We start from the raw sequence: 23,100 nt of genomic DNA, 5'->3' as shown, positions 1-23,100 counted from the left end.
GTTTCTGCCTCTTAATTATCCTCATATTTCTCCTTTCGAGTTCCTAGGATCAGCAGTTCTCAAAGTGGGATCCCTGGTCTGACAGCATCAGCATCACCTGGGAACTTGCTAGAAATGCAAATTCTCCAGCTTTGCTCCATCTCAGGAATCAGACACTCTAGGGGGTGGGGTCCAGCCATGTGTGTTTTTAATAAGCCTCCAGGCAGTCCTGATGTGCACTAACGTCTGAGAACCACTGCCACTGCCTTGTAGGAAGTTACTGCTCATTAAACCGTTGTTGATTCCCTGAGGATGGTACCCTGTTATTTTCAATCTGGAAAAGAAAAAGAGTGACTGAAGAAATGACAAAGCTTTTATTAGGCTGGTTTTTTAGAGAAGGAATTTTCTGACATGATATTTGTGACTGGTTGAGTGAAGGCTCTCCTTCATATGCCTTTAAAACGACTGATTCTCCTCTGGTCTGGCTCAGTCTGGCTTGGGTGTGGTCTTGCTGAAGGGCAGGGGTTTGGATGAGATAACCTCACCAGGTGCCTTCCAGTGCTCAGGTTCTCTGCTTCTAGGATATTCCATACACTATGGAAGATACACTAGTTAGGAAGCAGGGTGTTATTGCTAGGGGACTTTGGGCTTTCAACCCACAAGGAAGTATCTGCTTTTTTTCCACCTCATAAGGTGAGTCTCTGCCAGTCTATAAGAGATGACCAGGACCTTTTGAGAAAGGTAATTGTTTGGTTTTAGGTCATAAAAATGAATCCTTGCTTTGTTTTCAAAGGAACATGCTCTTCATGCAACCTGTACAAACTGAATGACAAGTAGGTGAGGTCCAAGATTGGAAAGATAAAACTTCGTTTGTTGATTTTTGGCCTAGAGCTGAAACAATGAGACAAAGGAGTGGCTTGTTGGTATAAGCCCCATAAAACATAATAATATTGGTCATGTAAACAGAAGAAAATAGGAGAGGCTTAATGAGATAAATTACACCAGTCACCACAGTAGGGATTAAAATATTCTGATAAAGCAAACACTAAAAGGTCCAAAAGAAAGGATAAAGGGAAGAGTGATAACTTCAGACTGGGAAACAATGGATCCTTCTATCTTGGACTCCTCTGACAAAGAGGAGCTTTCAGAGGCTGCCTCGGCCGACTAGGAGCGCCCATTAAGATCCCACTCTTCATCCAAAAAAAGAAAAAAAAAATCCCCTCTACTCAAACCGGGGGCAGACAAAGCCAACACATTCTTTCCTTCTTTTCTTTTTTCCCCTTCACAATTGCAAAGCAATCCATTTTGCTCTGGAAGTCTGTGAAGGGAATAAAAGCACTCACAGGTTTGCAACTCTGTATTTGCCTTCTCTAGATTTGCTGGCCTGACTTCCAAAGTGTGAATCGGCCACTGTTTCTCCAGCTCAGGGGAAAACAGCCAACTTATTGATGTTTAAGACTGCCGATGTAAAGAACAACAAAAAAAGACTGCCCACGTACCTGTATGAATGGCAACTTTTTCATAACTGTTTTCATAAGGACGTTTGAACAACTGAAGTATAGCACAGGGATTCATGCTGTTTAAACTAATAGCACTGCCAGGTCTGGAGTTGATCGTATACGTTTGTATGGTTATCTTTATTAAAGTGTACATCTCTAACTATGAAGAAATAGAACTTTTTCAAAACTTAGAATGGGTAAACTGTCACTGGCTCACACTTCCATAAACTTCTTGGCAATGGTGATGAGCACAAGGTTGCCAAAAGCCAGTGAGCATTTCAAAGACAATAGAATAATAACAAGGACAACAACCAAGCTTACCAGACCCAGCTTCAGGTGAAGAGCTGACAGTACAACTGCTAGAGAGGACTCCATCTGTGCTTTTCAGGAAAATCCTTCCTGAACGTCAAAACTGAGCCTAGGTGTTTTCAAAATAAACTTTTGTTGGTGGGTTTGGTTGTTTTTAAAAGTAACGTGTATGCATTTGTTATGGAAAATATTAAAAATGCAAAGATATTAAAGAAAAAATTAAAACAGCTTGTGATCACAAAGGCCTACATAAAGTCACATTTTGGCTTATCTCTTTCTAGGCTTTTTGCTGTGCATATATTAAGATGTACACACATACAAATACACACAAGTATTATCCAATTCAGTATCATAGTATGATATACTACATTCACTATTAGACAGTCACTACTGTGGAACCTATTTATTTTCACTTAACAATTATAAACATTTTCTTGCCAAAAAAATTGAAAGCAAAGGTTGTAAATTGGTAGCCAATAAATAGATCTGATTGGCTCACAGGGTGTTCAACCACATGGAGCTCAGCTGATCCTGTGAGATAGGGCTGTGCTTTCTACTTTACTGCAATCCGAGATAGGGCTGTGCTTTCTACTTTACTGCAGTCCCCACTGCTCCCCATTGCTCTCCAACTGAGATTGTCAGTTGCTGTTTATAATTTCACTTAACACTCTTTAAAAAAAAAAGTGATAGAACTAAGAGGAAAATGAAATAGTTCTTCTTTTCTCCATGTCTTCACTCTATATCCAGACTACTTCACTCACTTCTATTACCGCCTGGAACCCAAGTTTGGAATCCTTTTACTAAAGCATGCTTTGTAAAGGCTTTTGAAAATATAGCATTATATGACTTCCATAATTTATTGAACCAAATCACTGTTGTTGGGCGTTCAAGTTGTTTCCAGTTTGTTGATATTACCAATAATACTGGAAAGAACATCTTTTTACATAACTGTGAAAGCTAAATTCCTAGAAGCAGAATTGCTTTTTGAAGGGTAGAAATATTTTCAAATTTTTGGTATATACTTCCAAATGCCTCTCAGAAAAATTGCACCAAATACATTCTACTAACAGTGGAGGACTTTGCTTGTTTCCCTGACTCTCTAGGCCAGAGCATTACTACACTTTTTGGTACCAGTATTTGCCAATTTGAGGAGTTAAAAATGGCATTTTGGGCATCATACTAAGTGGGATAAGTCAGACAAAGACAAATACTGCATGATCTCACTTATATGGGGAATCTGGAAAAAAAAGGCATTTCATTTTTGCTTTAATATGCATTTCATATTCATTTTTTTCATATAATTGACAATTGTATTTCCTTTGGGAATTGCCTGTTCATGTGTTTGCTCATTTTTCTACTAGGATAGTCATAGTTTCCTGAGTGGATTATATAAGTTTCATATATTAATGATATTACTTTACTTGGTCATCTATGCTACAAGATTTCCCCCTTTCTTTTTTCCTCCCCATTTCTTATATTAATGTTTGTCATTTTTTTCACCTGCTGAAGTATTTAACATTCATGTGGTCAAACGTGGCAATACTTTGTTTTCTTCCTTTGCTTTTATGCTTACAAAGCTCTCTATCTTGTGATCAGGTAAAATTTTACCCATATGTTCTTCTATTCTTTTATGGCTTCTCTTTTTACATTTATGCTTGTAGTAACTCTTTTGCCCTCTCAGCAACATGGTCCAGGGCTCTGCAGTAAAACACTCGGTTTCTTGGCTCTGTGGACTGCATTATCCAGGGCTACCTCTTACTTCTCTATCTTCTCAGTCTCATAATGGCTCTTTGCATTTTCACAATCTTTTAAATAAGTATTTCTTAGACTGATACGTGCACAAAATGTGATTTGGAGAATACCTTAAAATGCAGTTTGTCCTGCTCCCCGAGGTGGGTCCCAGAAATACGCATGTTCCCAAGCATCTGAGAGAATTTTTCTGCAAAGTGATGTAGGGAACTATTCGGCCCTATTTTCCATTTGCACCATGTCTATATTTATACCTATATGTCTACACAGACCTACACATCCACATCTATGCATCCCCCACTGAACATCTCCAGCTGTGTATCTCCCAGCTACCCCAAGCTCAAGCCAAAGCAGAATTCACTACCTCTCCACCCAAAACTCTTCATCCTCTGAGCACCATTTTACTTACTGACAGTGAGAGGTCTCCCTGCCCCAGGTCTGAATGAATGATTTCTCCAAGGGGCTGTGTTACCCATCCATGGATAACAGTATTTAGAAACTAAGATCTGGGCACCAGCTGTACTTGTAATTATCTTGTCTTACTTTGAACTCTTTCCTCAGACACAGTTCCAACAGTGGGATTATTGGATTAGAGAAGATGAAATATTTTATGGCTCTTGATTCAATATTGACAAAGGTACAGCCAGTCCATTTGTGGGCTCTGTCGGGACTACATACCTTTGCCTCTCTTACCCCAGCCATTTAGCATTACCTAACACTGTCCTCCTGATATCAGAAGTTCAGAAAAGGGTTCTGAGGTACAGCTCCTGTCACTGCCCTCTCTACTCCTCCAGGGATCTTTGCTGAAGGGAAGAACAGAAATACCCTGAACAGCCAAATGGGGAAAAAGAACTAGCTGGGCAAGTGCCATAACCAGCTCCCACACCTACGCACTTCGAAATCAGTGTGTCCCTGGTTCACGTGCAGAGAAAGATGGGGCCAAGGCCAGGACTCCTAAGCAAGGCTCCCTACCTCTGTTTACCTCGTTAGACTAAGTATCCTCAGAATGCACTGGGAACACTAGCCTGGTGCTTCAGGACGGCAGGAAGCAAAATAGAGAAAGATGGAACATAGTGTCTTACAGTAACGACACCCTTCAATAAATGTGTCCAAGGTTGTCATTTGGAGGGAACGGAGGATGGTGAGGGAGGAGGGCAAGAAGAGAGTAGAAAGGGGGTGGAAATCAAAGGGCAAAAGGGAGTCTCCCAGAGTAACCACTTGCGATGAGAGGGAGGAGAAATCCCCTCTCCTAGAAGCGCTACCAGGCACATTTTCCAACCGTGTCTATTCTCCCTTCCCTGTGGTAAAGCGCACGTTTGCCCACTCAAACTAACTGCACAGGAGACCGAGAGGCCCTGGGAAAGAACAAGCCTTACTACAAGCTGCTTCAATTTCCTTAAGGACTGGAAGTGAAGAAAAAGGATGCCAGGAAAGAATCAGAGCAGATGTAGTTTATCTTGACAAATCTTGCGCCTGTTCAAAAATGTGCCACTTTTGTGTTGCCGCTACTGTCCGTGAGCTCAAGAGAACTCTCTTCTTCCAGGGCTTTTCTCATGCTCCTGGGTGACAGGAACTCCAACCATTTCCAAACTGGACTTCTCCGGGTCCAGCTCCTTCAGTTAAACCCAGAAGTTAGGACTTAGCTCAAAGGGGTAGTCACTAATCTACCCGAGGGGTGGCAGGCACACTGCTTAAGGAATGCTGACTGCAGAGCGGCTCTGCCACCCACTAGCTGTGAGATTTGGGGAAAGCTATTAACTCTCTGTGCCTCAGTATTCCCATATGTGAAATGGGGTTGTAATAGAGTTCTCCAGAGAAAAAGAAGCAATAGGATGTACATATATGCAGAGAGAAAGAGAGATGAGGGGAGATTTATTATAGGAATTGGCTCACATGACTGTGGAGGCTGAGAAGCCCCACAGTCTGCAGTCTTCAAGCTGGAGAACCAGGGAAGCCAGTGTGTAATTCAGTCGAAGTCCTAAGGCTCTAGAACCAGGAGTGCTGATGTTGGAGGGCAGAAGATGTCTGTCTCAGCTCAAGCAAAGAGCAAATTTGCCCTTCCTCTTTGTTCTGTCCATTGAATGATGCCCACCCATGTTGGTGAAGACTATCTTCTTTACTTGGTCTACTGATTCAAATGCTAATCTCTTCCAGAAACACTCCCACAGACACACCCAGAAGTAATGTTTTAACAGCTATCTGGGCATCCCTTAGCCTAGTCAAGTTGACACATAAAATTAACCAGCACAGGAGGTGATAATAGTACCGATTTTAGAATTGTTGTGAAGAATAAATGAATTCATGTATAAAGTACTTAGACCAGTGAACTCAGGAATGACCACCAGAAAACGATGATGATGATAGCGGAGGGCTATAAAGGTGCCAAAAGGCATCTTCCTTCAACCTGCCGTGGCACCTGAAGATCCCCCTCTGATCACTCCTACAGTTTGCAAATGGTCCCAAAATTATGCTTCAGGGGATACGAGTGTTTCAGGAGCTGGGCCAAAGTAACTCATTGCTAAAATCGAACAATGACAGCCTTCTCTGTGCCGGTTCTTCACCAAATGAAGATCCAATTAAGTTAATGGATAGAACTTTTACACTTAAGTCTTCACCCTATAAGGTTTTTTTGTTTGTTTGTTTTTGCCATACGCGGGCCTCTCACTGTTGTGGCCTCTCCCGTTGCGGAGCACAGGCTCCGGATGCGCAGGCTCAGCGGCCATGGCTCACGGGCCCAGCCGCTCCGCGGCATGTGGGATCTTCCCGGACCGGGGCACAAACCCGTGTCCCCTGCATGGGCAGGCGGACTCTCAACCACTGTGCCACCAGGGAAGCCCCCCTATAAGTTTTTCATACCTTTGGTGCTATGAGTATTTGGAAGGAATTAAGGAGTAGAAAACAAATATTATTGGCAAAGCTCAAAGACAGTTGTCCAGGCCTAGCTCGATAGCCAGATTTTTCATGAAGCTGTATTCATGGCTTTTACTTTAAACTGCATAGCTATGAGCCATTTTCTGCTAGTAAAATTAGTCTTTATTTGTATGAGAGAATGAAATATGTCAGTATTTGGTTGTGCCCTACCAGGAGCATATAGCATCAAGGCCCAGTGCCACCTGAAAGAATCTGAGTCCCTCAGTGAGGTATTGAAGACTTCATGATACCATTTCCGGGCACATGGCTCCACTAATTCCTACAGGGCTCATTGAACGTAACACTCATTTGATCCTTAGCATGAACTGTCTTAAAGTTTCTTTGTTGTTGTTAGTACTCATCATTTAAAGTGTAAGTATATAAAAACAGAGTTGCCATAAGATCCAGCAATCCCACTCCTGGGCATATACCCAGACAAAACTATAATTCAAAAAGATAGATGCACTCCTATGTTCATAGCAGTACTAGTCACAATAGCCAAGGCATGGAGACAACCTAAATGTCCATCGACAGATGAATGGATAAAGAAGATGTGGTATATGTGTGTGTGTATATGACATGGAATATTACTCAGCCATTAAAAAGAATGAAATAATGCCATTTGCAGCAACATGGATGGACCTAGAGATTGTCATATTGAGTAAAGTTAAGTCAGACAGAGAAAGAGAAATATTGTATGATATCGTTTATACCATATGATATCACTTATATGCAGACTCTAAAGAAAAAAGATACAAATGAACTCATTTACAAAACAGAAACAGATTCACAAACTTAGATAATGAACTTATGGTTATCAGGAGGGAAGCTCATTGAGGAGTGATAAATAGGGAGTTTGGGATTGACATGTACAACTGCTATATTTAAAATGGATAACCAACAAGGACGAAGTAAGTCAGAAAGAGAAAGACATACACCATGTGGAATCTAAAACACGACACAAATGAACATATCTACAAAACAAAAACAGACTCACAGATATAGAGAACAGACTTGTGGTTGCCAAGGGGGAGGCGGAGAGGAGGGAAGGACTGGGAGGTTGGGATTAACAGCTTCAAGCTACTATATATAGGATGGATAAATAACAAGGTCCTACTGTATAGCACAGGGAACTATATTCAATATCCTTTGATAAACCATAATGGAAAAGAATGTATATATATATGTATAACTGAGTCACCTTGCTGTACAGCAAAAATTAAACACAACGTTGTAAATCAACTATACTTCAATAAAATTTTAAAAAATAAAGTATAAGTTTGATTTCCCAGCTATACTGTGCGCTCTCTGAAAGAGGAATTAACTTTTATATAGTTCCTGATGTTCTCAAAGCCAGGACAGAACCGTGTTTTTGGTACATCCAAATAAACATATTGGTTCATAACTTGTTACCTGGAATGAATTATGCATCATAACTTTTAATTTCCATTTAATCCCCCCAAATGAAACATGGCGCAGCTAAGTCTTAATGAATTAAAAAAGTAGAAAATGTCCACCTACTGAGGACCAACAGCCTAGGTGAATGATACTATCTAGACGGCTTGTGAAAAGGTCTACAAATGGAGCCTCATGAGTAGGGCATTAGCCCCTAAAAGAGTTGTTGTGGCTGGAAAAAACCCACTTCACCAAAGAAATTCCATTCATTTTAAAGGCTTGCTGGATTGCACAGGATCTGTACTTTTCTGAGTACTAAAGCCAATATTTGAAGAGGCTGTTGCCCTACTGATTCCCTTTTCATATGGAAGAACTATATAGACCACTGAGCTAAATTCAGTGAAACTAAATCCAGCTTGAGATTCCTACTGGGAATCTGATGAGATTGTAGAACTATGCAGAATCCTTTCAAAACACTTTTCAAGAATGTGAATGATAGGGTTCACAGGAGGAACATCTTATGCTCTTTTTGCACTGGAAATAAAAAGTTCCCATCATTAACATCTTCCATCCACAACCAACACCCACACCCCTGGCCCTTCCCCCAAACCATGTTGTCTTCCATACTCAACCCAAAAGAATGATGGAATTGAGAATACTTCATTCCTAGAAAGAATTTCATAATTCTAGCCCAGTGTAACTGTAGACCTTCCAGTCCATGCTGGTCCTAATGTCTGCTAATGTATTATTATGTGAACATGTTTATTGAAAAAGAGGTCTGTGTTTCCTGGAATTTGTTTGAAGACACTGGATACGAGTTGACAGACTGCAAATTCTAGATATGCCTCCCATCTGACACTGAAGGAATTCTTACTAAGTAAAATTTAAGGAGAACTAAGTACCACCTTCTCTTCCTTGTTCATTATTCGTTCCTCTTCTCCCCTCCTCCACCACTGGGAGCTCTGCACTGTTGACAGCATAAAAATAGGCTTTGTTCTATCTTCCCAAATAGAACTCCCCCTTAAATGGCTGCAGTCGGGGGAGGGAGCAACAGAGATGTAAAAGCTGGTAGAATTGGTCTCTGTACACAGCAGTGCTAAGCATACTATGCTTTATAAATCATGAGGGTTTTGGATTTTTTTTTTTTAGTCTGATCTGAGTAGCCAAGATTGTTTACCCGATGGTTTAATCATCCTTACTGGAAAAAGCCAAATCTAGAAAGAAAAATCCCTTCTTTTCCTTTCACTCTCCTCATAAATGAAGGTTTTATATTTCAATTTTTTTGTCTTTCTAAAGTAGGCCTGATTTCAAACAAAAGATTTCCAATGAAGAAAGACACATAGAAGAGGTCCTAAAGTGACCCTTGGTTGACAGAGAATTGTTGAATTTAAAGATAATTGAGTTTGACTTCTACTACAGAACAGCAACCCATGGCCATTAGGATTCTTACTTAGGCATGGCTCATCAATTCTCACTAAACCTTATTCACAGATTGAGAGGCTTTGGCCATCGCTAATAAAATAGATGATGTGAAAGCAAAGTGGAAGTTCCCAGTTCAAAAAGAATCCTAGGCCAGGTCACATTCCTCAAAAGAGTTCAGTTAATATCTAATTGACTGATTAGATATTATAATTTCTATATGTGTTTCTCAAGGTCTTTCCAACGCACAGCTTCACATTCATTGGGTGAGATGGTGTGGCACTCAAGAAGAGCGTATTTGAGACATAATTCCGTTAACCTCTCACTGGTTAGCCACATTTTTCTTATTATATTATCTAAATGGGGAACTCGGGGCATTTAGCCACCCAGAATAACCATTGTATGTTGTTCATTATTTGTTTTCATAGCACTCCCACCCCAAATTGTATTTTCACTTCCAAAAAAGATATATGTACCAGGGGTGTTTTTCCTTGAGTATGAGACAGTCTATGAATGGGAAGACATTCAAGATCCATGGTTCCTGCCTCCAAGAAACACCATGGTGACGTATTTCTTGGGCCCCAGAGTATTGGGCCATGGTTGGACTAGAGTTCCACAGAACACACTTTTAGAATCTGTGCTATCTGATTTTCAAGGATGCATAATAGCAGGGGTGGTAATCCCCCAGCTCCTAGTAACCTAGGGTAGGGCCTTCATCAAGCCCCAGGCAAAAGAGGGAAAGGAACAAGGTTCTCAGGATCAAGCACTGAGTGAAGCAGGATACTGTGTTATCTCAGCTTATCTCTTTCAGTCCATGCAACCAGAGACCTGTGCTGTTTTCCTGGTTTTATAGGTGAGGAAACTGATGCTCAGAGAGGGGAGTAGTTTGCCCAAGGTCATACAGTAAGAGGCAGATAGCGATTCCATTTCAGGATCCTCTGTTTCTGAGTCTGGTACTCTTTTTGTTAAACCACTCTAGGCTTGGGGTGGGATGGGGCAGGAAGGAGGATGAGGGATGCCATGGGATGTGGGTGATAGGATGGGGATCCTGAGAGCGGACATGGAAACTTGAGGCAGTAAAGGGCCAGCAGAGAAGGGAGTGACAAAAGAATTATGCAGGAAGTTCTCTGAAGAGCTTCGAATCCTATTGATCTGGAACTTTGCAGTGGCATTTAAGGTAGGGATTATGAGTTATCATTGCCAAAAATGTAAAGGAAGGAACAATCTGTCCTAATGTTATTGAGTAGACTTGTGTCACCATTTTGCATGAATATGGTTTTGGGGTTAATGACTTTCCATAAGCTGAAGTTGTTAATAATCAAATTGAAAAATTCTATAGCTGTAATGGTTCACTTTAGGTGTCAACTTGACTGGGCTAAGGGATGCTCAGATAGCTGACAAAGCAGTCTGGGTGTGTCCGTGAGGGCACTTCTGGAAATAAGCATTTGATTCAGTAGACTAAGTCAAGATCACCATCACCAATGCGGGTGGGCATCATCCAATCCATTGGGGGCCTCCAAACAGAAAAAAAGGAGGAAGGGCCAGCTCTCCTCTCTTCTTGAGCTGGGACGTCAAGCTCCTGGTTCCCTAGCCTTCGGACTCTGGGACTTACACAAGTAGCCCCTTGGTTCTCAGGTCTTCAGACTCAAACTGAATTGTACCACTGGCTTTCCTGGTTCTCTGACTTACAGATGGCAGATTCAAGGCCTCCATAACTGCATTGGTCAATTCCTTTAATAAATCTCTTCTCTTTCTCTCCTATTGGTTCTGTTCCTCTGGAGAACACTGACTAGTACAATAACATAATTTAAAGTAATGTTTTAAAATTGTGTTGCTACCTGTGTATATGACCCCTGTGTATGTGAAAGAGACAGAACTGAACTGAGGCTTTTAAAATGTATTTCTTAGTATGGTTCATGGCCAAAGATACTCAAAATCCATTGATTTTAAGAGGGTTTTGGAGGATAGAAACAATCCATTTACATTCAACAGGTCAAATGTTTCCAAACATATTATCAGGACCCAGACTACACGTCTACCATTACTGGGACATCTCAAAGCATCATTAATCACAGAACTCTATATATCCCCCTGCTTTTTTTATTTTTTTAAAGTGTAATATTTGCAACGTTGTGAATCAGGACAGTTGCTTTGCCGTCCTAGTTGAAATTAAGATTTGCTGTCTCTAGCATTCCTCTGCTTCAGCTGGCTACTGAGCCCATCTTTTCTTGCTGAACTGTAACTTGGTGTATGGATCAGGTGCTGCCAGAAAGCACACAACTGAAGGTGGCTGCATTTCTCTGCTGGCAGACACAGTTCTAGAGCCCCGAGGGAGCTCTGTTTGCAGGAATATATATTCTTAAATTATCAACCTCACCTCCAAAGTACTAAGAAAGCCTACCAAGCTTGTGAGCAAAATACGTATGTGTTTTTCTATCAATAGATCAATGAGGGATTTGAGGAGGGAATAAGAAATGGCACTCTGAAGGGTAACTAGTACTCGCTGTGGCCAGTGGCTGACAGTGAGTTCTCCAGAATACCAGGGTTCAAAACCCAGCTCTCCTACAAGTGACTCTGGGCCTCAGGTTTCTGGTCAGTAAAATAGGGATGGTAATAGAAATGCCTTGAGGGTCAAATGAGGTAATACAAACAATAAAGCACTTAGAACAGCGCCTGACACGTACTAAGTGCTCAATAAACAAACAATGGTATGCAGAACTTCAGGAAATGAATAGGATAAGAATCCACTGTAAAACTGGTACATAACCAAAAAAAGGAATCCTACTGACTTTAAAAAAATAATTGGTAACATTACACATAAAATTTATCATCTTAACCATTTTGAAATGCACAGTTCAGTGTCATTAAGTACATTCACACTGTGGTGGTGCCATCACCACCATCCATCCACAGAACTCTATCCATCTTGCAAAACGAAAACTCTGTACCTGTTAAGCAATAACTCCCCACCCTTTCCTCTCCCCAGCCCCTGACAACCTCAGTTCTCTTTTCTGCCTATGAATTTGCCTACTCTAGGTACCTCATATAAGTAGAATCATAAAGTATTTGTCTTTTTGTATCTGGCTTATTTCACTAGCATAAAGTCCTCCATGTTGTAGTGTGTGTCAGAATTTCCTTCCTTTTTAAGGTCCACTGATTGACTACTTATTTTTTATACAATTTTATAAAGCTTATATTCCCTTTACAATTATTACAAAGTATTGGCTATTCCCTGTGTTGTAAAATACGTCCTTGAGCCTATCTTATACCCAATGGTTTATACCTGCCACTCCTCCCACCCCATCTACCTACTGTTAACCACTAGCTTGTTCTCTGTATCTGTGAGTTTGCTTCTTTTTTGTTATATTCACTAGTTTGTTGTTTTTTTTAGATTCCACATATAAGTGATAGCATACAGTATCTGTCTTTCTCTGTGACTTATTTCACTTAGCATAATATCCTCCAAGTCCATCCATGTTTCTGCCAATGGCAAAATTTGTTCTTTCTTATGAAGGTCCATTGACTTTTTAACCTACCAATTTTTTAAAGTTTTCAGAAATTAAAGATATAAATATGCTGATGCCCCCACTCAACAGCAAAGGCAAATAACTTCTTGAAAAACTTCCTGGAGTTACCTGGAGATACCCATATCCATAGGAATGCTAATTAGAAACCAGTTTTCTTAAGAAAGGTATTATTCCTTGAGGCAGGCTGTTTACATTAATCAACATTTCTCTAATACTTGTCAATGTTCTGTAACACTTTTTCAAGTGCCAATTGTAGCTTGCCAGTTCTTCTGAAGTGTGGAGACTGCCAATGGGGGAAACCAGAATGGTAACTCTGTCCCCATGGGGCTTTTTCTGTCACGGTGAAAGAGTTATTTTTATCTTTTTCATTTTACATAAGCATTGCTTATGTGGATGGTGGCTAGATATATTGGACACTGTGTTAAAAGTACTGGTTTTCCTATATTTTCATATTTGCCTCCCTTTAATGCACTCAAGTTTTTCACTGGAAGTTGTGAATTTAATCTGTTCATGCACAGACTGGAATCTGCTTACCATTGTCACAGAATGTTTCCTTTCAGTCAACATAATGGTGAGAGGAAAAACAAAATCATGCTAAATAGCCATGATTAAAGAGAAAAAATTGATGGATGGGGCATTCCAACTGTCAACCCTCAGATGATGCCTTGTCACTTTTCACAACTTTTTGGAAAACTGTTTATTTGCACATCATAAATATGTGCCTCTGTGATTCTAGATGTTCATGATATCAGCATCCAAGATTTAGTGCTATTTTCATTTCTTTACAAGATTAATATTTAAAGCTTAGCACACAGAGCAATAATCTGTTTCAGCATTATATTTTAAAATATTAAGGAAATTTCCAAATCAAACTAACAATTTATAAATTTCATTTCTGGGTTCAAGTGATGAAAAGGTGAGGAGAACAACTAGTTATAATGGGAATTAAGAAACTGAAATAAAATTTATTTGCTACTACCTTATTCTTAGTATGTAAGCAGTTGTATTTTTATGGTAGATTTTCTGGTGATTTAGAGCTTGATGGTCCACAGAACGATGCATTAGAGGATTGCTAATGTGATGTCCTAATTTATTTAAAGATTTCCGTTGTATGTTAATTGATAACTAAGGGACATTTGAGATTGCAGAAAAAAACAAACAAAAATAAAATATCATGCATAATACAAGAACTAAAAGATCCAGAGAAAAACACCAGGTAATACTCTGGGTGTTAGTACAATAGGTTTAGCATGATCCGGGGGAAAAAAAAGAAAAAGATTGCCAATTTTTTCGTACTCTTTAAAAGTAGAAACATCATAAGCCAACCTTATTTATTTATTTATTTATTGGCTGAGTTGGGTCTTTGTTGCTGCGCACGGGCTTTCTCTAGTTGCAGCGAGGGGGGCTACTCTTCCTTGTGGTGCGTGGGCTTCTCATTGCGGTGGCTTCTCTTGTTGCGGAGCATGGGCTCTAGGCGTGCGCGCTCAGTAGTTGTGGCTCGTGGGCTCTAGAGAGCAGGCTCAGTAGCTGTGGCGCAAGGGCTTAGTTGCTCTGAGGCATGTGGGATCTTCCCGGACCAGGGCTCAAACCCATGTCCCCTGCATTGGCAGGCGGATTCTTAACCACTGTGCCACCAGAGAAGCCCATAAGCCAATCTTTTAACTACGAAGGGAATTTCCATTAACATATGAAGAAAAAGATGTAGACAATGAACCTAAAATGGCTTTCCACTTTTTATCATGAAAAATTTCAAACATACAGAAATGTTGAAAGGATAGTAAAATGAATAGCTGCAGATTCTATCCCTAAATTCTATAACTGTAGACTTTTTGTCAGATTTGCTTTCTCTTTTTCCACACTTTTTTCCTGCAGTTGCAGACATCATTTGATGTTGCATGTAACACCATGCATCCTCTCAGAACATCCTCTGACACGACCACAATTCTCACATTAAAAAAAAAAAAAATTAGCCATAATTCCATATTACCTAATATCGAGTCCACATTAAAACTGCCCAAGAACATCTTTTATAGTTGCTGGGCTTTTTTGAACCAGGAGCCAATAAAGATTCAGACATTGCATTTTCATCATATGTCTTTGTTTTTAGGGAACAGTCCTTCCCCAATTTTTTTTTCTCCCTCTCACGACGCTGACTTTTTAAAGAGCCCAGGCCAGTCGTCTTGTGAAATGTTCCAACATTCTGTAATTATGTCACTTGGCTTGTTCATCTAGGTCTAGACTTAGCATTCTAGAAGCCATGGAGGTATGTGGAATATTCACTTGCTTTCTAGCCCCTTTGTCATCTCCAGAGTTCACCTGCCTTCAACCGTGAGGGGCACCAAGCGATCAGAAATTAGCTGAACTCAGCTGTAACCCTTCAGAGAAATTGCTAGCTTCAGGAAGAAAAGTTATTTAAATAATACTGCCAAAAGCAAAGGCTTTTAAGGCCAGAGGAAAGGTGCCCCTGTTTAAGGTTGGTTTCCTAGCAAGTCCAAGGCCTGCAGCAAGGTGGGTAATTGCAGAGGGTATTAAGTGGCCAGGGTTTGCTCTATTATGCGAATATGTAGGAAGGAGCCGTCAAAGGTACTTCCTTTAACTACTTGTTCTTTTGTCTACCAAATGCCCTTCAGCTTCTGTTGAGCTAAATGCTAAACCGAAAGGATTAAAAAAAAAAAAAGTGTATTATCCCAACTTTTACCAGTCCACATTAACAAATTAACACGTGTGCCATACATGGGCAAGAGATGTAAGCAGGCCTGGAAGGGGTGGTGAGATGTAGAGGAACATTTGTATCTGCACCTCTAGGAGGACTTCTAAACACAGGCTATTTTGGACCTACACCTCTGTAGAAGTTCAGACTTACATAAACAAAATTCGCCCCAGCTGAGGTGGTGTTCTTCCGCAGGCCAAGTGTTTTTAAAAACATGACTGGCCAGTTAAGAAGTTTATCCGCCTGGTGCCTCAAATTCTCAGTTTATTTGAACACCGTGTGAACGGCTAATCTCCGACAAGTTTTGGGGCCTCAACAAGGTAAACAAATGGGTGGTCTGTGAAAGTAAACACTGCATTTCCTCCCAGTCTCATCCTCGTCTCCAAAATTACACGCCCTCACTCCTTTCGCGAGCCCCAGCCTCCCCCTTCCAAAGCTTGGTCTCTTGTACCCTGTAAAAGTACTGAAATTGCAAAGGAGACATTTTCAATTATAAGTACTGCAGTAATGAATTCAAGTACACTCGTTTATCATAAAGGGCTTTCCCATCTGTCTCTAAAGTATACTTTAAAAGGCTGTGTATTTGATAACATTAGCACCAAGCATCTTCGACATGTTAATGTTTAGCATTTTAGACGTTCGCTCCCCCAACCCCCAAAGACAGCATTGTGGTGGTTCCAGAAAGAGCACATTTATCTCTGGGTTTGGGAGTGCCTGTGTGGTCTCTTCCTAATTTATTTGCACTCCAGTCCTCAGGGATAGCATCGCAATCCCCCTAGGCAAAAAGAGATTAGGGAACTGGGCTGTCTGCTTCTCCCCACCCTGACAGAGAAAGGAAAACAACTTCCCCAAGTCCCACAAGTTCTCTGGCCACTGTACAAATTGTTCTTGAGCATGGAGGGTTTCCAAAAGCCCTAATTAGCAACTCACAGCAAACATTTCTTTGCATTAGCTAATGATCCGGCTACACTTGTAAGCAAACAGAACCAACATATCTAATCAATGCTGAAAAACCAACCAAATGCCTATTAAACATCTGGATGTAATTTTCTAGTTAGAACAAAATGAAAACATATGCAGGTTCCTTTGATCTGCGTCTTAACAAAGAAATTGTTGATAAAAAAAGCATACTGGTCAGTCAATGTGTCATTTTCATAAAGTCTGCTCATTTCTCTTCAAATGCTCCCAGTTTAATTTAGTTGGTTTCCTGCAATCTCTAATTTTACCATATTGTGTGAAACCGCAAGAGATTCTTTGGATGTGATTTTATTTGAGGTTTTACTGTTGCATGGATCTGCTACTGACTTTTTTTTTCTTTCTTCTCTGCTTTCTCCCCTCCACCCACCATGCCCATCCTGCCCTTTTCTTTGGTAAAGTGGTGAGCGAAAAAAAGGTTTTAAAGCAATGCTCGGAAGATTTCTTCTGGACCCTACATTCTTAGGTTTAAGAACACTTCCAGTTAAAAAAAACAAGTCAGGGGCTTCCCTGGTGGCGCAGTGGTTGAGAGTCCGCCTGCCGATGCAGGGGACACGGGTTCGTGCCCCGGTCCGGGAAGATCCCACATGCCGCGGAGCGGCTGGGCCCGTGAGCCATGGCCGCTGAGCCTGCGCGTCCGGAGCCTGTGCTCCGCAACGGGAGAGGCCACAGCAGTTAGAGGCCTGCGTACCGCAAAAAAAAAAAAACAAGTCAAATAAGGAAATGTATAACAGCTGAAAGGAAGAGAAAATGACAAAAGTGATCTTTTAAAAATGTGCATAATTATTATTTATTTCAAATAAAACAGTAATAGATTTAAAAGATGCATAATTTCTATGATCAGCATTCATAATTTTTCCCATTGTGTCTAGCACCTATACTATAGATAGGATCTAGTTTTTGTAATCACTTATACTATTGGTGAGTTGAAAATTTGATAACTCAGCAACAAATGAATGGAAATATACTCATATATGCATCGATGATAAAATAAATAATCTGGCAATCTTTTTGTTTCTTTTGCAGAGGATAAAGAGGGAACTTTTTTCAGAGACAATTTCCTATGGACAAGGGGTACTTAATATTATTTCATGTAAAAAACATCATCAACATATGAATATGTTAAAGGTAAAGAAGATTGTGGTTAACAGACTTTAAACAACAGACCAAAATTATAGATTTCGTGAGTAGGACTATTTTCCTTTAAAAAGGCTGTAGGCAATCTGCACATATATTATTTATTTAAAACATAAGATTAAAGCTAGTTGATTGTTTAAACAGCATCATTTGTAATGCAGTTTGATGAGAGTTTTGTAGTATAATTATTGCAGCATGACAATCACATAGAAAACTTGACCTTGAAAAAGGGCCCAGCCTCCTGTCTTAAGGAGGATGTGCTGTAAGAGAAAGAAGCCATCAAAAATCGACCATCTTCATGCAAACAATTAAAGGCCTTCCAATTTTCAAATCAGAACTCTTTCTTTTCTCCAGATACTACATCATACGGAAATCAGAAAGCCTGGTGATTCAAACTCTACTGGTAATGAAGCACTAGTTAAAAGAGAATTTCTAAGTTTTACCCTTGGCAAACTAGGAAATATGGTGAGTAGACATGTTTGCTGTGAACAGTTATATTAGAGAACATTTAAAAACAATGTGTTAGAACTGATTTTGAAGGGGATGGGGAGGGGAGAGAAAAAGAAGTAGCAACAGTTTTGTTCCTGTTCTAACTTCTCTACTTAAAGTTAAGTACCAGCGTGTGCCAGTAAATCAAAGTAAAGCTTGGGTAAGCCAGAGAAAAGTCTCAGTTGCCCTAGTTGTCCCAGCATGCACAGGCACATTTGTGGCATCTAAGCACTTTCTGTACAATCCTGGAGCTGATTATGGGATGAACCAACCACAGACTGGTATAGGTGGCCCATTCATTACATGATTTCAAGGCACACAGGTTGCCAACGGGCAAAGCTTAGTTGCCCACGGCAGTATGGTTCAGAAAGTTCTGTATGTGGAGCAAGCCTGTTCTCATCATCACCAAGTTTAACCAAGAAAAGGGGCAGTGCTTCCTTCCTGTTCATTTCTCATGTCAGCAACATGAATAATAGAGCCCCTCCCTTACCCCACTTAATGAGCCACAATGCTGAACTTGTTTGAGAATTACTATGGTGTTGTACAGGCTGGCTAAAATCACTCCTTTAATTTTTCATTTATATTGATATTTGGGATTGATCCAATTATAGACAAATCAATATCATACATATTTAAGAACTCCACCAGTGAAATGTATTATCTAAAATGATTCTTTTAATATTTCAAGAAAAAGATCTCTGTAAAAGCAAATCTTCGAATAAATTGTATTTCTGTTTAAATATATGCGTTTCCATAACTCTCTTGAAAGTAAAATAATGGTAACACGGAGGCCATTAACACCAAAAACTTAGTATGTTCCAACATAAGATGAATGCTTGTCAAAGATGTGTCTTTCTCATGGAAGAATTCACCATCATTTGGCTAAAACAGCATTATTCACGTACCAATCATGTGGAAATAGCTCAACTGAACTGCTCTTTAAACTCAAGTATAAATGCGGCAATATTGAAGGTTTTCTGTGGGATGTACTTAGAAAAACAGACAAAAACTGGAGATTGACGCAGTATGCCTTGTTTATTTAAAATCTCAAAATCCTTTTAAAGTCAAGTTCCACCTCATAAGAATTTTTTCCACGTCCTTTACCCAACGCTTCCCATTCAGGTCCTTACACATTTCTGCCGGGGAGGGGTGTACCACCCGAACTATGGGGATGGGGTGGGCAGGACAGGTTTTTCAGGTCTCAGTGCTGTTTATCCCATTGTCTCCCTTTGTTTCTAGTAATTGGAAACAGACTCGTGGTCATGTCGCTGAGAGGCCCCTAAAACTCTCAGCAGCCCTCTACTTCCCAACACAACGAAATCAGGACTATCAAGAGAAGGACCCGAGATTTCGCGCCGCGGGCAAAACAACGCATCTGTGACTGGGACGCGTGTGCCTTACCCTGGCAGCACCGCGGGTATCCTTCCCGCCAAACCAAGTCAGGCCAATCTTTTTGCAAAGTGGTTTGAAATACTCCAATAAAAACCAATTCCTACCACCTTGGGTGCAAAAGGGGGCGTGGGCATCAGAAGCCTAGTCTTAAGCCGCTGGTGTACGTACGCCAGCCAATGAGTTGCCCATTATGCATTTTCCACAAAGTGCACAGTCCACTCCTCGTGAGTCCGCGAAAAGGCAGCTCAAGGAAAAACAATCCTCAGAGAAATTTTTGAATGTGACCTCACTTTCAAGAGTAGCATCAAACAAGGGGCCAGCTTCGAAAGACGCGTTTGGCTCGAACCAGCAAAAAGCACCCACTCTCCCTCATTAGAAACTACGCGGTTAGTCTCTGAGTTACTTTCACTGAGATCTGAGGATTTTCGTTAAAGGGAAAGTGAACAAGTGGCAGGATTTTTGCACACTCGAGCCCCCAGGTTTCGCGGCTGCACACTCGCGGGTCCCTCCCGCTCGCGCGCTCCCGCGCGCTCCCTCGCGCTCCCTCGGCTGTCCCACGTTACTTTGATTGACAGCCCAGCCCCGCCGCTCTCCTTCTCACCGACCTTCCCATCTACAGTGCCAATCTCCGCGTCTCGCTGCTTCCCATTGGCTGGTTTCGGCGTCCCGCGGCTCCTCCAGGAACAGTTCCTCACCGAGCCCGGGAGGACGCGGCTGGCGGAGGAGGGGTGGGGGTGGATGGGAGGGGAGACAGGGGAGATGGCGGAGATGGAAGCGAGCGGGGTGGGAGAGGAGGGGGGAGGGGGAGACAGTCCGTTCGGTGCCGCTCTGCCATAGGCTCTGAGGAGGCGTTGCGTCAGCACCCCACGTTGGGCACGGCGCACGCGATTGGCTGACGCGGGCCTTCACGCTCCCCCCTCCACCAGAGCGGGCCCACGTCCCCCGCCGGCTCAGCGCTCGCGCCCCCCGCCCGCGCGGGGCTGGGCGGGGCCGGCGCTGGTTAGCTCCGGAGTGTGAAACCGCGTGTTAATGTAACCGGCGCGAGAGGCGCGGGCGGCGGCGGCAGGAAACGGCGGCGGCGAGAGCGGCGGCTGCAGGAAAAGCGGCGGCGGCGGCGGGTACCCTGTGCCCCGAGTCCCCGAGGCAGCCGACTGCGCCACCCCCACCTTCGCACGGCCGGGCGGGACCCGCGCCACCAACCCGGACCTCCGGTGGCCCTCGGCGACTTAACCCCCGCCGCGAATACTCCGGACTCGCCCGCGGAGTTTGCCCGCCGGGGAGGGAGGCTGAGCGGTGGAGAGCACTCTTGGACTTTTCCCCACCATCTCTTGGATGTCGTTCCCCGGGTCGTGAGAGAACTTTGCAGTGGGCTGGAGCGCCCTTTGCGGAGAGGCGGACGAAGAGAAGGAAAGAAAGGGGGTCGACAGAGAGGCTCGGAGGAAAGGTCCGGAGCGGTCGCGCCGGCCGTGCAGGACGAGTGCGCGCGGGCCGCGGCGCCCGGATGCGCCCAGGGCTCGAGGAGCAGCGAGAGGCTGCGGGACTGCCCTCCGCGGAGTAGCCCAGGAGGGTTAGGAGGGTTTGTGCAACTGCGGAGAATACCGAGAGCCGGCCGCACTGGGCGTGCCAAGCCGCCTCCCGGCGCGCCCTCCTCACTTTCTCCGCCTCATCGTCATCCCGCGCTCCTCGGCTCGGATTAAGGCTGCGGAGCGCCGGGCGCGCAGCCTCTGCTGCGGCCGGGACCTCGCACCCCGCTGCCTCCAGGGAGCCCGCGGGTGCCTGGTTGTGGGCGCTGCCCGGACCCGCGGCGGTCAGCCCTGTACACCGTCACGTTTGTTTGTGTGGGGTTAGCCCGGAGCGCCGCGCCACCTGCACCTCGCCGGCGGCCGGCGCCGCGGGGAAAACCCGGAAAAGAGGCGGACCCGGAGAATAGCGAAGGAGAGCAGCCCGCCTGGATTTGTTTGCCCGGGACGGCTGCGGCGCACGCGGATCGCCGAGGGGAGCGCGGCGGGAGTCACCGCGCCCCCACCTCCCAGCACGGGCGGCCGAGGCCCGCGGATTGGAGCGTAGCCCTTGCGCCCTCTTCCCGAGTGCCGGCGGCGCCCCGCAGGTTTTTGGTGCAGCCGGGCCCGGGTTGCCTCGTGATGTGGCCCTGAGCGCGGGAGCCCGCACCGGCGGGATCAGGAGCGGCCCGGCGCCGAGTGGCCTGTGCGCCCCGCCGAGTGCGCCTGCGTGCGTGGCCAGCGCGCTACCCGCTTTTGCCTGGCTTCCCGGCTTAATTTTCCTCGGCGAGATTAAAGTTGGAAATTGAGCGGAGAATTGAGTTGCCCGGGAACAGAGCCGCGGCCGCCGCCAGAGCGATGTTCCCGCAGAGCCGGCACCCGGTGAGGCGCGGTCGGGTGGCTGAATAGGGAGCAGGGTAGTGGGGGTGGGTGGGTGCTATTGCTTTGGGTGAGGAGGTGGGTGGCTGCTGCATTTTGGCGGAGACCCTGGCCTCCAGGGGTGCTAGGCTTGGGAGGTCCCGGGCCCTCCCCTCCTGTGGTGGGGAGTGGACTGAAACTCTCAATTTCCCCCCTTTGCTCTGGGCTCCCTCCTACTTGACGTCTAGACTGGGCGGGCGGGGCGCTCGGGGAGACTGGGGTTTCTCCTGCGTCCACATCCTCTCCCTTCCTCGAGGCGGGTAGGGCGCCCCCCCTTTGTTTTTCGTCTCGCCTATTTACATGTCAATGCGGCCCCCGTTCCGGCGCGCCTGGAGGTGGCCCCGGCGACACTGGAAACGAGGAGTGTAAGGGGGTTTTCTTCTCTGGTGCCCGGGGTCATTATCGCCCCGGTGAGGCAGAGGGCGGCGGTGTCGACGACAGTCTGGCCAGGTCCTCCCCGTTCGCCGCCGGGGAGCCCCTGTCCCTTCAGCCAGGTGACCCGGGCGCGCTAAGCGCGCGACCCGCCCTGGAGGCTGGAAGAGGCTCCAAGCCTCTTTAGAAGCTTCGGATCTGGGAGGGTCCACCTTCCCTCTCCCCAAAGTGAAGTGCAAACTCGAATTTGGGGCTCTGTTTTCCGCCACTTCTAACTTTATTTTTTGTTTATGTCCCACCCACTCTTTCGTTCTCTGACTTCTCTATCCAACCGCCCTCATATCCGTCCCTCGGTCCCCTTCGCTGGTCGTCCCTAGACGCCGCACCAGGCTGCAGGCCAGCCCTTCAAGTTCACTATCCCGGAGTCCCTGGACCGGATTAAAGAGGAATTTCAGTTCCTGCAGGCGCAGTATCACAGGTGCGTGTCCGGCCGCGCCCGGTGAGCGGTTACCCCGGCAGCTCCGTGCCCCTGGTGGCGGCGGCGGCTGTACTTAGTACTTGCGTCCAGGCGGTGGCGTGTGGAGTCGCAGTTAAGACCTGTCATTCACGTTGCCCCCTTTCCCGGCTCTTCCCGGGCCGCCTCTTCTCTTGTCTCCACCTCCTCCCATTGTTTCCCTTTTGCCCGTTTGCTTGTGTTCCAGGGAGCCTTTTTTCGTGTATTTAGGAGTTGCATGAGAACTGTCAATATTTGCACTTCATTTATTTATTTTGCAACAGGCTGAGCTGAAACCTTGGTTCAGTCGATGCCCCAGTTCAGGAGT

The 23,100-nt window shown here is 44.1% G+C and overlaps 2 protein-coding genes across 9 annotated transcripts in view; one reads left to right on the top strand and one right to left on the bottom strand.

Annotated features, from left to right (window-relative positions):
• LOC111171145 (spermatogenesis-associated protein 31D4-like) overlaps window positions 1-21,298 on the bottom strand; it is a 192,042-nt gene extending 170,744 nt beyond the window's left edge. For 3 of the 4 annotated variants that reach the window (XM_089913337.1, XM_089913335.1, XM_089913338.1), the window contains exon 1: window positions 20,096-21,298. The gene's annotated coding sequence lies outside the window, so the exon portion shown is untranslated. The remainder of the gene's footprint in view (window positions 1-20,095) is intronic. The other variant, XM_089913339.1, reaches the window with a different exon arrangement.
• LOC111174564 (TLE family member 1, transcriptional corepressor) overlaps window positions 20,812-23,100 on the top strand; it is a 99,099-nt gene continuing 96,810 nt past the window's right edge. Inside the window, exons 1-2 of one of the 5 annotated variants that reach the window (XM_089913342.1) lie at window positions 20,812-21,871; window positions 22,657-22,757. In XM_089913342.1, the coding sequence (XP_089769468.1) occupies window positions 21,848-21,871; window positions 22,657-22,757 (125 nt within the window). In that variant the 5' untranslated portion in view covers window positions 20,812-21,847. The remainder of the gene's footprint in view (window positions 21,872-22,656; window positions 22,758-23,100) is intronic. The other 4 variants (XM_089913340.1, XM_022573448.3, XM_022573449.3 and 1 more) reach the window with 4 other exon arrangements.

This window comes from Delphinapterus leucas, chromosome 6, assembly GCF_059928025.1.
Source record: "Delphinapterus leucas isolate spDelLeu-1000000601 "Yukka" chromosome 6, BTC_Dleu_Yukka2, whole genome shotgun sequence".
NCBI lineage: Eukaryota > Metazoa > Chordata > Mammalia > Artiodactyla > Monodontidae > Delphinapterus > Delphinapterus leucas.
Note: the sequence above shows the minus strand (reverse complement) of the source record. Positions and strands in the feature narration are given on the sequence as shown.